The sequence below is a fragment of the Corvus brachyrhynchos genome, unplaced genomic scaffold, assembly GCF_000691975.1.
Source record: "Corvus brachyrhynchos isolate BGI_N302 unplaced genomic scaffold, ASM69197v1 scaffold167, whole genome shotgun sequence".
In the NCBI taxonomy this organism is placed as follows: Eukaryota; Metazoa; Chordata; class Aves; order Passeriformes; family Corvidae; genus Corvus; species Corvus brachyrhynchos.
The window spans coordinates 6,087,484-6,100,320 of record NW_008239547.1 but is presented as its reverse complement, the minus strand read 5'-3'; the positions used below and the strand labels follow the sequence as shown (position 1 = coordinate 6,100,320).

Sequence of the window (12,837 nt, the reverse complement as noted above, 5' to 3'; positions counted from 1 at the left end):
AGCAAACTTCCAAAATAATGTGCCTGTTATTTTTCGCTCTCTGCTTTTTATGATAGTATAGATTCATAGAATCACAGAATGGTTAGTGAAATTTAAAGATCATCTAGCTCTAACTCCTCTGTCATGAGCAAGGACATCTTCCACTAGACCAGGTTGCTCAAAATTCCATCCAGCCTGGGGCACTTAAATGAATTGTGTTTTAGGGTACGTTGTGAAGGTGTCCTGTTGGCATTATTTATTTGATTACAGAATTAAACCTTCTTTTTTAGCCACAAGGAGACTTGAGTGGCACTGTGAAACCCTAAACTGTTACCTACAGCCATCAGCACTAGGGTGCTGTAGCTCAGTGAGGGGAATTGCTTTTTGGTGTTGTAGGCATCCTCTGAGAAGACAATGACAGCTTCACACTTGTCTGGTTTTAGGAATATTTTGTTTAGACTTGGCCCACAGATCCACAGTGTTGACTGTGGTCTTCTGCTGGAAATTGACTGTGGCTTCTCTACCTCCTATAAGTGTAAATATGTGAATGAGCCTAAAGATATGGAGACATCACCTATTGCTTAATTTATCCTACAGTGGTTATTTTCTAGGAGGTGTGTATCAACAAAGTTTTCTGGTAACTGGCAGAAAAAGTGCTGACTGACGTGTTAGCATTTCTAGGTAATGAGATCTGTATGGGAAAATGTAATCTTTGGAAGGTTCTGGATGAACTGCAACTAGTTTGATTAACTTTTTGTGTGTCTGTATTAACTTTTGCTGATTTTATAGAGTGTAATTTCATGACTGCAAGACTTAAGTTCTTGGAATGTTACTGCAATTTCCTGGTCCTAGCTTGTGTCTTACATTTCTGTCCTAATTTCTCTGCTGTTGCATGTGCTTAGTGAGCATTTTTAGTGATTTTCGTGTTGTAGCTCATGTTTACCTAAGGCAGGCCTATCAAGCAAAGCGTTTTGGTTGTAAAATGGAGCTATGATGACTCTTAGTATTACTGAGGGATTTTTTTCCTTTTCTGGCAGGAAAGTGCTGAAGCAAATTTCTCTTGCAACTTTTTATTCTCTTTTTCTTTGGCCATCTCTTGAGTGCCAGTAAAATGGGTGGGTTTTTATGTTTCATTAGCATTTCTTATAAGGTCTGCCTTTAGACCAGTACCCATTTTCTAAATTGTACTTCTTTAGGGTTGCAAAAAATCACGGTAACCAGATGCAGTATTTGTCTCTGGCCTGGCAAAGTGTTAGATTTAACAAAAGAAGCTAATAAAAATGTTCAAATTGACCCTTCTCATCATTTGGACTTCTTGGAGCTCAGTCACTCACTCATTATTATCAGAGTTACTCACAAAGAGGCAGAAGTGCTAGTGTTTCTCATAATCAGCCCTTGAGCCAGACATAATTTGCAATTTGAAGCATTGTATTTGGAAACAATAATGCATTAAAATGAACAGAGCAGGAATTAGAAGTATATTTGTGGAGAGAAGACGTTGATGAGTAGCTGTGGTTTAAACCTGTCTCTGAGGATCCTTAGTGGACACTGGCAATTAGAGGCATACAGTGCAGTATTGTTTGTACCTAAATGGGTCCACGATTTTTAAACTCTGTTGAGTGAGACAAATGCAACCGCAGAGGTTGCCCACCTTGCTGCGTGGCTGCAGAGCAGCAGTGGGCAGATGGGGGCACCGGGGTAAGGTGGTGTCACCTGTTTGGCCCAGTGTGAGCCAGAGATGGAGGGCTGAACCTGGCACTGGGATGTAGGATTTTACTTCATCCCAGAAAAATTGCCTATGCTGTAGAAGAATGACTGCTTCAGATTGTCAGGAACTTGTTCATGGTGGCTGCGGTTGATGCTGAGAATTTGGGAATTTTTTGTTATCCCTATGTATGGCATTATGTATTGCAAAGTAGAGAGTTGTATGTGTGCTTTTATGTGTGCAGTCTGTGAGTTAGCATACTGCAGGCCATCACTCAAGCTTTTTCAGGAGCCTGCTCTTTACTCTATAAGTGAGGCTTTGTTTTTTTTTTTTGGAGTTTGTATTTACAGTCTTTCAATTACTGTTTAGTCCCTTACTGCCCAGTACTGCACTTTAGAACAGGGCACTGCAGTCTTGATGGGCACATTCTGTGTGAGAGGGGTGACAGGAGAATTTTTAAGCACATTAAATCACAGTACACAATACAAAAATCACAGTACAAAAGTATGAGAATATATATATATAAATTATAAAAAGACTGAATTAGCTTGGCTGGGTCACATGTATGAGGTAGAGCTACTTTCTTCAATGACAAGTAGCACACAATGTATCAAATCTAAGCTTGGGGCAAGTAACTGTGGTCAATAAATGCTCCCTTTTTTGAATACATACATAGCATTAAAGAGCTCAGGTCACAAACTTTAAAATGCTTAGACTGTTATGAAATGTCCATTAAAATGTCATCTACTACTTCTGTGGTTGCTCCCATCATTGATGACTGTTAACAAATTGTACCTAAGCAGAAGCTTTTTTTGATATTCCTGACTTCTTCAGGGATGCCACAATCCCCAGTTTAACAGGTTTTGGCTGACCACCATGAATATGAATTATTTATGGGAACTTTTACTGCACTGTGGTATTGCTTACTGAGTAGATTTGGACATCTCTGTTTGCTGTCTTGCTGTTTTCTTTCCAGTACTACCATTGTAAAATTTTTCATACTTCCTTTGACCTTCTCAGACTGCTTTTCAACTACAGTAGTTTGAAGTAGTTGTTAGAGTTTTTTTCTGATTTCTTGTGCTTTTTAAATTTATTTATTAGTGCTGTCCATGGCTCCAGCTAGCTTCAGGCAATCATGAGTAGCAATGCAAGAAGATTATCTTCTGTTTAGAAACTTGCAAACAGATGGTCTTTCCATAAAAGAAATCTGTTTTTAAAAGTTCCACCATTTTATTCTGGAAGTAAATATTAAAAATGCTCAAGTTGTGAAAAGAGAGCGCCTTGGTGTGAATAATATTCTGCCTGTTGTGTCATGCCTTTCAGGAAATGTTATCAAAACTGTTTATGAAAATAATTGAATGAAACCTCATGACATGTCTCTTGGTTTGGCATCATACCCGTTTTCAATGAAGTTGGGATACTGACTCAAAAGACAGGCAGATTACATTTCACTGGCTGGAAACAGTAATGGATCACATATGTTGTTTCCACTTCTTTCCAGGAAGTTGTTGTGGGAATCACCGGTGCTGTTGTACATGAAGTGTTGCGATACGTGCGCCGTCCTGTCTGTTCTCTTTGAGCAAACTTAGTTTGGTGAGATGTACTAGAATACCCCCTTGAATGGGGCTTAAAAATGTTTTTTTAATGTTTCCAAAAAAAAGTGATCCAGAGGCTGCTGAGTGTGAATAGAACACAGAAGACCTTCACATGCTTTACAGTATTCAGGCCCAAGGCGGGCACTTCAGAGGGCTGCTATTTTGCAGTAACAGCCACTTTGGTTCTCATGCTTTAAATTTCTGTGTTTGTGGCTGAGCATGTGAGTTTCTTTATTGCTTGAAGGCAAACGTCACTGGCCTGAAGAGATACAGGGTATTCTTCATTTTCATGAGTTACCTATGACCTTTTGTAATGCGCTTTTCTTGGTTTGTGACAGCAGAGTTCTCCAGGAACCCCCCTGGCAGGGGTCTTCTGCTGAATGTTGCACCAGAAGGATTGCTGCTTTATCAATTTTAACGTAGGCAAGGAAATCCATGGAAAACGAAGCTATCAATGTCTGTTTTAATTATGCCCACAAGCTCCGGCATCAAAGTGCCTGCACATCAGTGCTTCTGTGTCATCTCAGGACAGTGCTGCTGCTGAGTCACTCCAGCAGTCACTGGACTCCCTCCCAACAATTAGAATTGGATCTACTATTTGATGAGTAGCATGTGATAACAGGCTATTTCTAGAAATCCGTTGCAAATATGTAAATGTTTACACTTAACATGTTTTTAAAAATAGCACATGCACAATTTTGCTTGGAATGGAAGGCTTCTAAACCTTCAAGTCATCACTAAAGAGGGTGGCTTTTGTTTGTGTGCTATGCTAAATCCTTGTTTTTTGTTTTTTGGGGTTTTTTTTAGCAACAGAATGGTTTTGTGTGTCACAATACTATGTTGCAATATAAATCTTATGGTTTTGTTGATACAGTAGGGTGAGAAAGATTACAGAAATCATTGCAAAATCATTCAAATGTTTACATTATGTGTGTCTGTGTGTGTGTGAATACTGTTTGCTACTATGGGTAAAAGAGCATGCCTTGAAGATAGAAAACACTGACAAAATAGCTCAAGACACCTACCAATTGTTAATTTTTAATGATGGACTTTTTTCTATTAAGGAACATAATGCGACTGAACTTCTGTCTCAATCAATTTTTGTTTTTTTTCATTAATCAACTAATGCATGTTTCTTCTGTAGCTCTTTATTCTAATGAAATATGTGGATGATTCGGCAGACGACAGTGATCTCATCAGTAACGCATCAGAGTAAAATCCATTTAGCAGATTACGTGTATATTATTTTTGTTATATCAAGAATGCTGATACATGTTCTTTTAAACTGAATTTTTTTTGAGACAACTTGTAAATGTGGAATTTCTGTTGTTACCACTCATGCGTCCTTCTTGCTTCACTTGTTCTATCTGTATTTGTCTATTTATGCAAAATCACTTACATGTTCTTTATGTCACATGTGTATTTCATGTACATTTCACTTTTTTTTTATATATGGTATCACGTTGTAGCTTGAGCTTGTTCTTTAAATGTTCTGCTATGCTGTCTTCTCTGTTGAGCCTCATACTGTTCATTTGCTTTGATGCACTGGCCCAAAGCCACTGAAGGCACTTGTTATCAGTGCCTCTCTGTTCAGTGTGATAGACTTTGGATTAGGTCACCTCCTAGTTGGTGACAGTCATTCAAGCAAGTAAGCTTGAAAGTGAGCCAGCTAGGGACTGTCAGAGAGGTTTGGGTATTCATTTTAGTTTGATTAGATTATCCAGAGTTCATGAGATTTCCTATTTGAGGGTCAAGCTTATGGCATACAGGTCTGTGTTCTCATCTTTTTATTAATAACAATGTGACAAACCAGTATCATGGGGCCTGAGGGTGGTCCTTTCCTCTGATGTGACTTGTCTGTTATGTACTAGAGATCATAGATTTAAAAGATGGTCCTCTTACGGTTTTTAGTTTCTGCACTTACTGTGATTCCTGTTGTTGGCTGAATTTGAGGATTAAGTCTGTGGATCTGTGAATGTGGCTTTGAGCATTTACACTTATCTTGAAACTTTCTCCAACCCTTAGTGTAAAAAGAGAATTAAGAAGATATAAATTAAGTAGAACTCTGGAGTATCTTGCAATTAGAGTGAACAAGATTTCAGCTGCTCTCTTTCATCAATTTCTCACACTCTTGGACAGACAGGGTATTTTTAATTTACAACCTGTATTTCAATTAGTCTTAGAAGTTTTTTCTTTGCTTGTGCAGCTACAGAATAAAATTAAACTACATTTTAGCTATACTTTTTATAAAAGGGTTTAAATGAGAGACCTACTGAATAAACAAGCTGTTACACGAAGTAAACATTGTTAGTATTATGAAGAGATTATTCTATAACCATACAGTTTGTGTCCTCAAAGAAGTACTAAGCTATATCTATGAAAGGATATGTTTATGAACAGAATGGTAATTTTTTTATTAACTGGGGTTTGGAGGAAAATGTGCACTTCTTTTCTGCTCTTTATTTTCTATCCTGAGTAATATTCTGTACTCTGCTTCTAAGAACTGAGATTGAGGGAAGTGGTGGCCACAGGTCAGTGTTGTGCTTTGGTGGCTGCAGGTGCTTCAGAGGAGCTGGTGTAACTCAAGCTTTAGCAACAGAACTGTTTTCCTCATGAATATGGTAACTTGGTGAGACAGTAGTGTGCATAATTTGGTTGCACATCATGTAGTAGCTCATGTCTGTGCATTGGTATCTTGTGCAGTGATTTAGGCTGGGCTTTTATAGCTTGCAGTCAAATTGTTGGCACTGAGCATAGCAAAAGAAAAGAGCTTGGAATTAGATTCTCCAGACTGTCTGACCATCAGTGCCACAGATGCTCCTTTTCTGCATGGTTTTGGTTTTTAGTTCCAAAATTAGTAGTTTCTACCTTTGTTTTTAAGCACTGTCCTCCTTTTCACTAATGCAGGGAACATTGTTGGCACAGATGCTGAGCGATGGAGTTTTCATGTACGTATCAGAAGGTTGTCATTTCATTTGCATTTTTAAGAACTCCAATGAGTATCCCAGCAGCCAGCCCCCCAGGAGTGAGAATGAGACCATCTCAGGTTCAGACAAGCACCTGAAAATCACCAAGGCACTCTAGGCTTGAGGCACTCTAACCAGCTGCATGCAGCAGAGAACTGCTCCTGTGTCTGGGGAGGGGGCAGCCAGGGCCAGGATCACAGTGCTTGGCTGTATCCTCAAGGCCTTGCAAAAGCCTAGAGTCTCTCTGACACAGGAGAAATGGATGGTGATTTCTGTTTTACAAGGGAGATATCTTTGATTGCACTTCGTGAGTTTCAGTCTTAGGCTGTTCTCAGTAAGTGAGCAGTCACTTCAGTCAGAGAACTTATTATGTGGGTGTGTCAGGCCATTCAATATACGGATTATGAAAAAAATAGAATTGGAAGCAGTAAGGTTCCAAATTTGCCATGGGTCATGCATGGGACATACATCCTAATTCCATCTCTCCTTCCTTTTGAGTACCTGAGCAGTAAAGAGGTAAGATTCACGATGCAAAGCCTGGTGGCTTGCAGGGAAGGTGTCACACACATGAATGTTCATGGGGCAAGTTGGGGACTAGACCAGTTGCACTTGTAAGGAGGTGAAACTTTGACATAGGTAAGCCAGATCTTTGCTTTGAGCCAATGCATTCAATTCAGGCTGTTGTAAATACTGGGAGTAATTCTGGGCACCTGACTCAGACTTTTGACTCACACCATTAAACAAAGGCCACCAAAGAGCAGCAGACAGGGCTTTACCTCTGGCTGTGGAGACAATGCACAGTAACTGGGGGATGTTTTGAAGGGATATTGCATAGACTGCTTGAATTTCACAGGTCTGAATAGTCCTATTTCTAAGTGTCCTGCTTCAGTTAATATTCATGAATAGGAAACATCATGGATATGAATAGGAAACATCTACCTGAAGAAATTAGGACAGGTGATTTTCAATAGCTTTACACCAGTGTAGTCATACCACAGTACAGCTGACAGAGTTTTAACAGCTGGCTTTAATGGTGTGCCCTAGCATTGCTGGATGTTGCATTTCTGTAGTTAAATTTAGCTTGAATATGACTGTTAAATAAATAATTTATAAATGTCTGTTATAAATTTGGTGGAGAGGATGCTGATTTGGCCTGTGGGTTTCATTATGACTATAAATCATACTTCATGAAGCAAACAATTTTAATAGAAGTAAATAACAAACACATTTATTGCTAGCAAGAGTAATCTTACCAAGCACTCTGAATGATGTTTGGAGTGGGGAGTGTTGACTGCTCCTACAGAAATAAAGGAGGTGTATGGGGGTGTACAAATGTATCTCTGTCAGTTCTTTTCAGCACCTTTCTCAAGTGCTAGGTGGCTCTCTCAGCATCTTGAGATGCTATCTTAGCATCTTCTCAAAACTTTGTGATTGTTAAACCACAATTAACACAATTGTGCATTGTGCTAAAAACATGAAGCCACAATCAGGGAGGGGGGAGGATGGTGTTTGTTACTCTGGGTTCCAGGGTAGGGACAGTGCAGTTAATGTTGCTAAACTTGTTACAGGCAGTGGTGATTATGGCAGATATATCAATTCTGCGGGTGACAAAGTCCAGAGAAGGCACCTGTGCAAGACCACCATGGTTCATACTCTGCCAGGCTGTCCACTGCTGGGATGACCACTGAGCTTTTCAGAGATGGGCACTGGAAAGTCTCCGATCAGAGTGGGAACAATATGGCCACCCTCTGAAATGCCTGGGAAAGAACCAGAGCTGTCTTCCAGAGACTTTTATCAGGATGGTCCTCAGGGGCAGAAGGAACGTTAATTCCCAGACGATTGGAAGAAAACCCTGAAAAAGAAGAAGAGTTGTTGCCACAACTTGCTCATGACTCAAAGCAAACTAAGCCCTGATGCTGCTCCAAGTGCTCCCTGTGTGGTGCCCACCTCTGCCTCTGTGGGAATGCACATGAGCCCCATGTGCTCTGGACTTGTGTGGTTGGATCTGGAAATTCAAACCATTGAATTTTGCTAGGTTTGCATTACATGTTAACATTAGAAATGCTCTCCTCACAATCATGCAGCCTGACCAGACATTTACTAGATTGCTTACAAGGATTATTAGAAATTTCCTGTGTACTTTATTTTTTTAATAAGGTATTGATTTCACTATATATCTGTTCATACTTGCAATGAATTGATTTATGGTGGCAGAAATTCTGTTTTGCTGCCAAAATGTAATGGGCAATAACTAATTCAATTTTTTTCTTTTTTTCCCCCCATTTTTTTTTAAACCATGATTTCTTTTCAAAAATAAACTGGCACTCCAGAATTTAACTCCTTTGCTTTGCCTGACATTTTAAATGGGTTGAGGAAGGACAGGAGACAGAAGCAAATGTGAGCATCCCAGAGAGGCTGTGGTAGAGTGCCACATATGTTGCTTGTCTCCTTACAGCTCTGCATGTTCCATCAGTCAGACCCATGCTGCCACCTCAGGCACTCTCTGTGTATCAGAGTAGAATGGCTCCATTCCACTGTTTTTCTGCCAAAACTCTCTGGGCTAGAGGTTTTAGGGCTCTTTTAAATTAACCAATCTCTTTTGTCTGGTGTGCAACATCCAGAACTTGATTTGAATCTCTTGTGTCATATATGTAAATGCTTTGTATAATGGTTTTGACTACTCTCTAATAAATAGGTGGATGTTTTAAGAGATACACGTTGGTGTTTTGAATGACTGAATTGAAGTATGTCAGTTTTACGTATAACATTATAAAATCAGAAACTTTAACTTTACACCCTATTTTGCATTTCTTAACACTATCATGTCCTCTGCCCTTTTCAGGTGGGTAATAATAAACAGTTTTAGTTTTCAGATGCCTGAATTACTGTGGAAATGAGCAATCTGTGTGGAGAACAGGCACACACTTTAAAGTTTATGTACGTGCTCCTATGTTGTATTTTTGCGTTTTGGTTTTAAAGAGCTGCCTTAAGAGCCATAAACATGATTACACAATATATATAAATAATATTTCTTGACTGAATCGCCAGAAATTAATCATTCTGCAGGGCTTCTGTGTGGTATGTTATCATCCCACACAATGACTTTGTCCTAGAATCAAAAGGAACAAATGGGAAAATATTATAAATGCCTGGTGAACTGTAAATATTTTAAAGATGTTACATTAACAGGTGAGAAGGAAGCTTTAAGAAGTCTGTGGTTTATTTCACTGTTTGTGAGCATTTGTGGTGTCCTGTCAGCACTGTTGCTAGACATGTTTGATTACAAGTCTCACTGCTTTAATTTCACTTTTGATGTGAACCTGAGTGTGAAGGGCCACAGTGTCAGTCAGCTCTCAGATGAGTGTTTGGTATAAAAAGAGTAAAATTCTTGCTGCTTTTGGTGTGATAAATGATGCCACATTTAATTGGTATATATACTGTTTAACAGATACATGTGAGCCCTTCTGCCTTAAATAGAAAATTTTCGTCTGAAGTTTAGATCTATTTAAAGGTTATATTAAAGTGTTTGTTTGGTTCGCTCCACTCGAAAGTCATTACTTCCAGAATAGGTCAGAAATGTCTTAAGAAATATGAATAATTTTGTCCTAATAATAACTGAATATCTCAAATGCCAAATTCTTCACTCCCTGAAAGTTTCAAGAAAACAGTGCAAATATGGAAGAAACCTAATATATTTGAAGTGTAGCCTTTAGAGGGGAAGAGGAGATGTGAAGAGGGCAAACTCTGGGTTGGCAGCCCAGACAGCTCCATCCCTCCACTCATCCTCCCACACTGGAACACCCTTGGGGAAAGAGCCATGAGTAAGAGAGTTAAAAAAAACCCCTGGTGCTGAAAAAGAATAAATTGAGTTTTGAATGATGTTCTGTGTGTGGTGAAACGGCCCTTGCAGGGGGTGGGGTGCAGTGCTGTCCCGGGAGCTGTCAGACCTGCAGGTCCCTCTCCCCTCATGTTCATGTGGGGAAGCCTTCACTTAATGCAAACATGAGCTGTGTCCTTGGGCAGAGATGGTGTTCTAAAACATTGTTTGACTGTCTGTTTAAGAATAGTGACCCCAAAATCTTGGCATAAAAGAGGAATGTGGTACAATTACTGGTTTTTTGTTTGTTCTGTTCTTCAGTGAGGAATTCTATAAACTTTTAAGGGGAGTGAAATAAAAAAAAAAAACCTCATGTAAAAACCCAACCTGGAAGCAGCCTGAAAATACTGAAAATTGAGATTCTGAGGTCTTTGCACTTTCCCTTCCTGGTTTCCCAGCAGCCCTTCTTGGAGAACTCTCTTTGTCATAGGAAAAGGAAAATACAGTTTTGTTCATTTCACAAGTTAGATTCTTTTTTTGTGTGTTATTAACAGGTTTGGCAAACATCGCAAAGATGACAAGAGTGAGAAAACGGGTAAAATAAAAGTGCAGGAAGCTCTTACTTCAGAAGAGGAGAGAATACGAATGAAGCAAGAACAGGAGAGGTAGACTTCAGTATTTGCTTAAACCTTGATAGAGAGAGTCTGTTTTTTAAATTAAATAACTGAAGTTCAATTTTCTCTGATGAATTTTCCCACATGTTGGTATGTTTATATACTTTAAATAACAAGACAAAGCTGGATTTATTTTTGACATTAGTATGAACAGCTCCTTTGGCTGTGTTAAGCATCTTTTATAGACCCAGAGCTCCCTTTCTTATTGAGGAGACTGAAGTAATAAAATGAAATGCTTTCTCTATATATTCTATAACTGATTTTATTGACATTTTCAGAAAACAAGTATTTATATAGAATGAAATATGTTTTGTATTTTTCTTCAAAGTTTTGCATATCTAGATTTTTCAATGATAAATTTAGGAGAAACCTAAAAATTATACTTACCAGTATATTTGTCACTGGAGTTCAGTCTATTTATGTGCCATGCAGTCTGTTTATGGAATGATATGTATATTAAACTGCTAATTGTAAAAATGAGTGGTGAGTACCTCTATTTTTCCTTGTCAGCTTCCCTTAACATAAAAAAACCACTATGTAATATATATGTCATATGCTCTTCTCAATATTTCCAGTCTACTTTTGATCCTGTCTCTTGTAGTCCTAGATATCTGGGGCCTAGGCTCTGGTGTCTCTCAGATCAATTTAGTCAAAATCTTGAGAAGCTTAGGTTATCAATTAACTAATACTGGGGAATGTGAGTGGAGAAACAACCTCTTTGAGTAGACATCACTTCAGTAAAGAGACAAACTTTATAAAGTTTTATGAAGGGTAAATAGATTGACACATTTAGCAGTGAAAGTGAACTATACATTAGAATTATTTATCTAAAAATCATGCTCAGCCATAAATTTAGGATTGATGCAGGAACTCTGCAGGGAAATTTTCTTGTCCTTGTACAGGAGATATCACTAATTAGTCATAATGATCTCTTTAACCATCATCTCTATGCACCTTGGTCTTCTGCAGATAAGAAAAAAAATTGGTGAATGGTGGCTTCATCATTAACAGCTCAATGGAATAGAGAGCCACAGTAACTCTTGTGTAGCCTCCTCAGTTAAACCTAAAAATGGTTTGCTTTCAGTTCTTTTAGCGTTGAATGATTTATGGTACAGTTAAGGCAGGCTGGGAGTGTGTGTTTATTAGTTTAACTTGTTAAACTCCAGAAACTTTATCATTTGTGACCATCTGTTTAGATTACATTATGGGAATATTTTACTCTTTAGCAGATATACTATCATAAACTGATGTAAAAATTTACTCTTTTCTTTGTCCATCCGTTCTGATTGCAGAAGGTGGCTGGATTACAGTGCCTGGATGGTTTTTTACTAGTCTGATTGGTTTTTGTTTTTTCTTTTTTAACAAAAGTGAGGCAGGGTCATTGAATTTATTCCCGTTTTTAAAAGTAAAATGTTTGCAGATTAAATGGTAAAGAGGAAGACTGGAATTGAAGGAAATAACTGATGAGGGTGTTTGTGCAGCCAACTTCCCTTCACATGGATGGAGCAGCCACAGAGCTCATGCCAGGGGTGCAGAGCCATGGAAAGCTGCTTCGGTTGCTCTGGCCAGCTCAGGGCAGGGGATGGTTGGCCAGACAAGCACCACACTGTGCCCTGGCTTCACATGCTGCTGCTGGGCCTCAGCTGGCCCTTAGGGTTTCTTAGTAACATTAGGTCCCCGGAAAATCAGCCATATACATTTATAAAAGGAAGAAAGACTTGATGCCTGAGTTAGTAACGTTTTCTCTCTCTTCATTCTCTCTCTCTCTGTCTCTCTGTGTCTCTCTGTCTCTCTCAGTAAGAATGGTGAGAGTATAGACTGTCCATGTGATGATGTAAGAGAGGTTGCAATAGTCACGCTGGGTACCAAGGTAGAATTATGAAATTATTTGTATAGTCCCCAGTGCATGGAGCAAATTCCTAATCCCTGTCCATCAAGTTATGCTAACCAATTTGAATCTTTCCTGGAATCTCATTCCTTGTGTGTCATAAAAACAATTTTATGTGTTCACTGAAGCTGCAGAAAATGCATGTGCCAGAACTTCATAACAGCTTGATGTTATAGTAACATGGGTTCTTCTCCTCCCATTACTCTCTTTCCC

General features: G+C 38.9%; 1 protein-coding gene across 25 annotated transcripts in view; it reads left to right on the top strand.

Moving 5' to 3' along the window:
- The window catches only part of PARD3 (par-3 family cell polarity regulator), a 451,418-nt gene that overhangs the window by 322,577 nt on the left and 116,004 nt on the right, over positions 1-12,837 (top strand). For 16 of the 25 annotated variants that reach the window (XM_017741444.1, XM_008639280.2, XM_017741458.1 and 13 more), the window contains one exon: positions 10,617-10,727. The exons of 7 other annotated variants lie outside the window; for them this stretch is intronic. In XM_017741444.1, the coding sequence (XP_017596933.1) occupies positions 10,617-10,727 (111 nt within the window). Of the gene's footprint in view, positions 1-7,813; positions 8,960-10,616; positions 10,728-12,533; positions 12,832-12,837 lie in introns of those variants that run through there. 2 more of the 25 variants (XM_017741460.1, XM_017741461.1) reach the window with 2 other exon arrangements.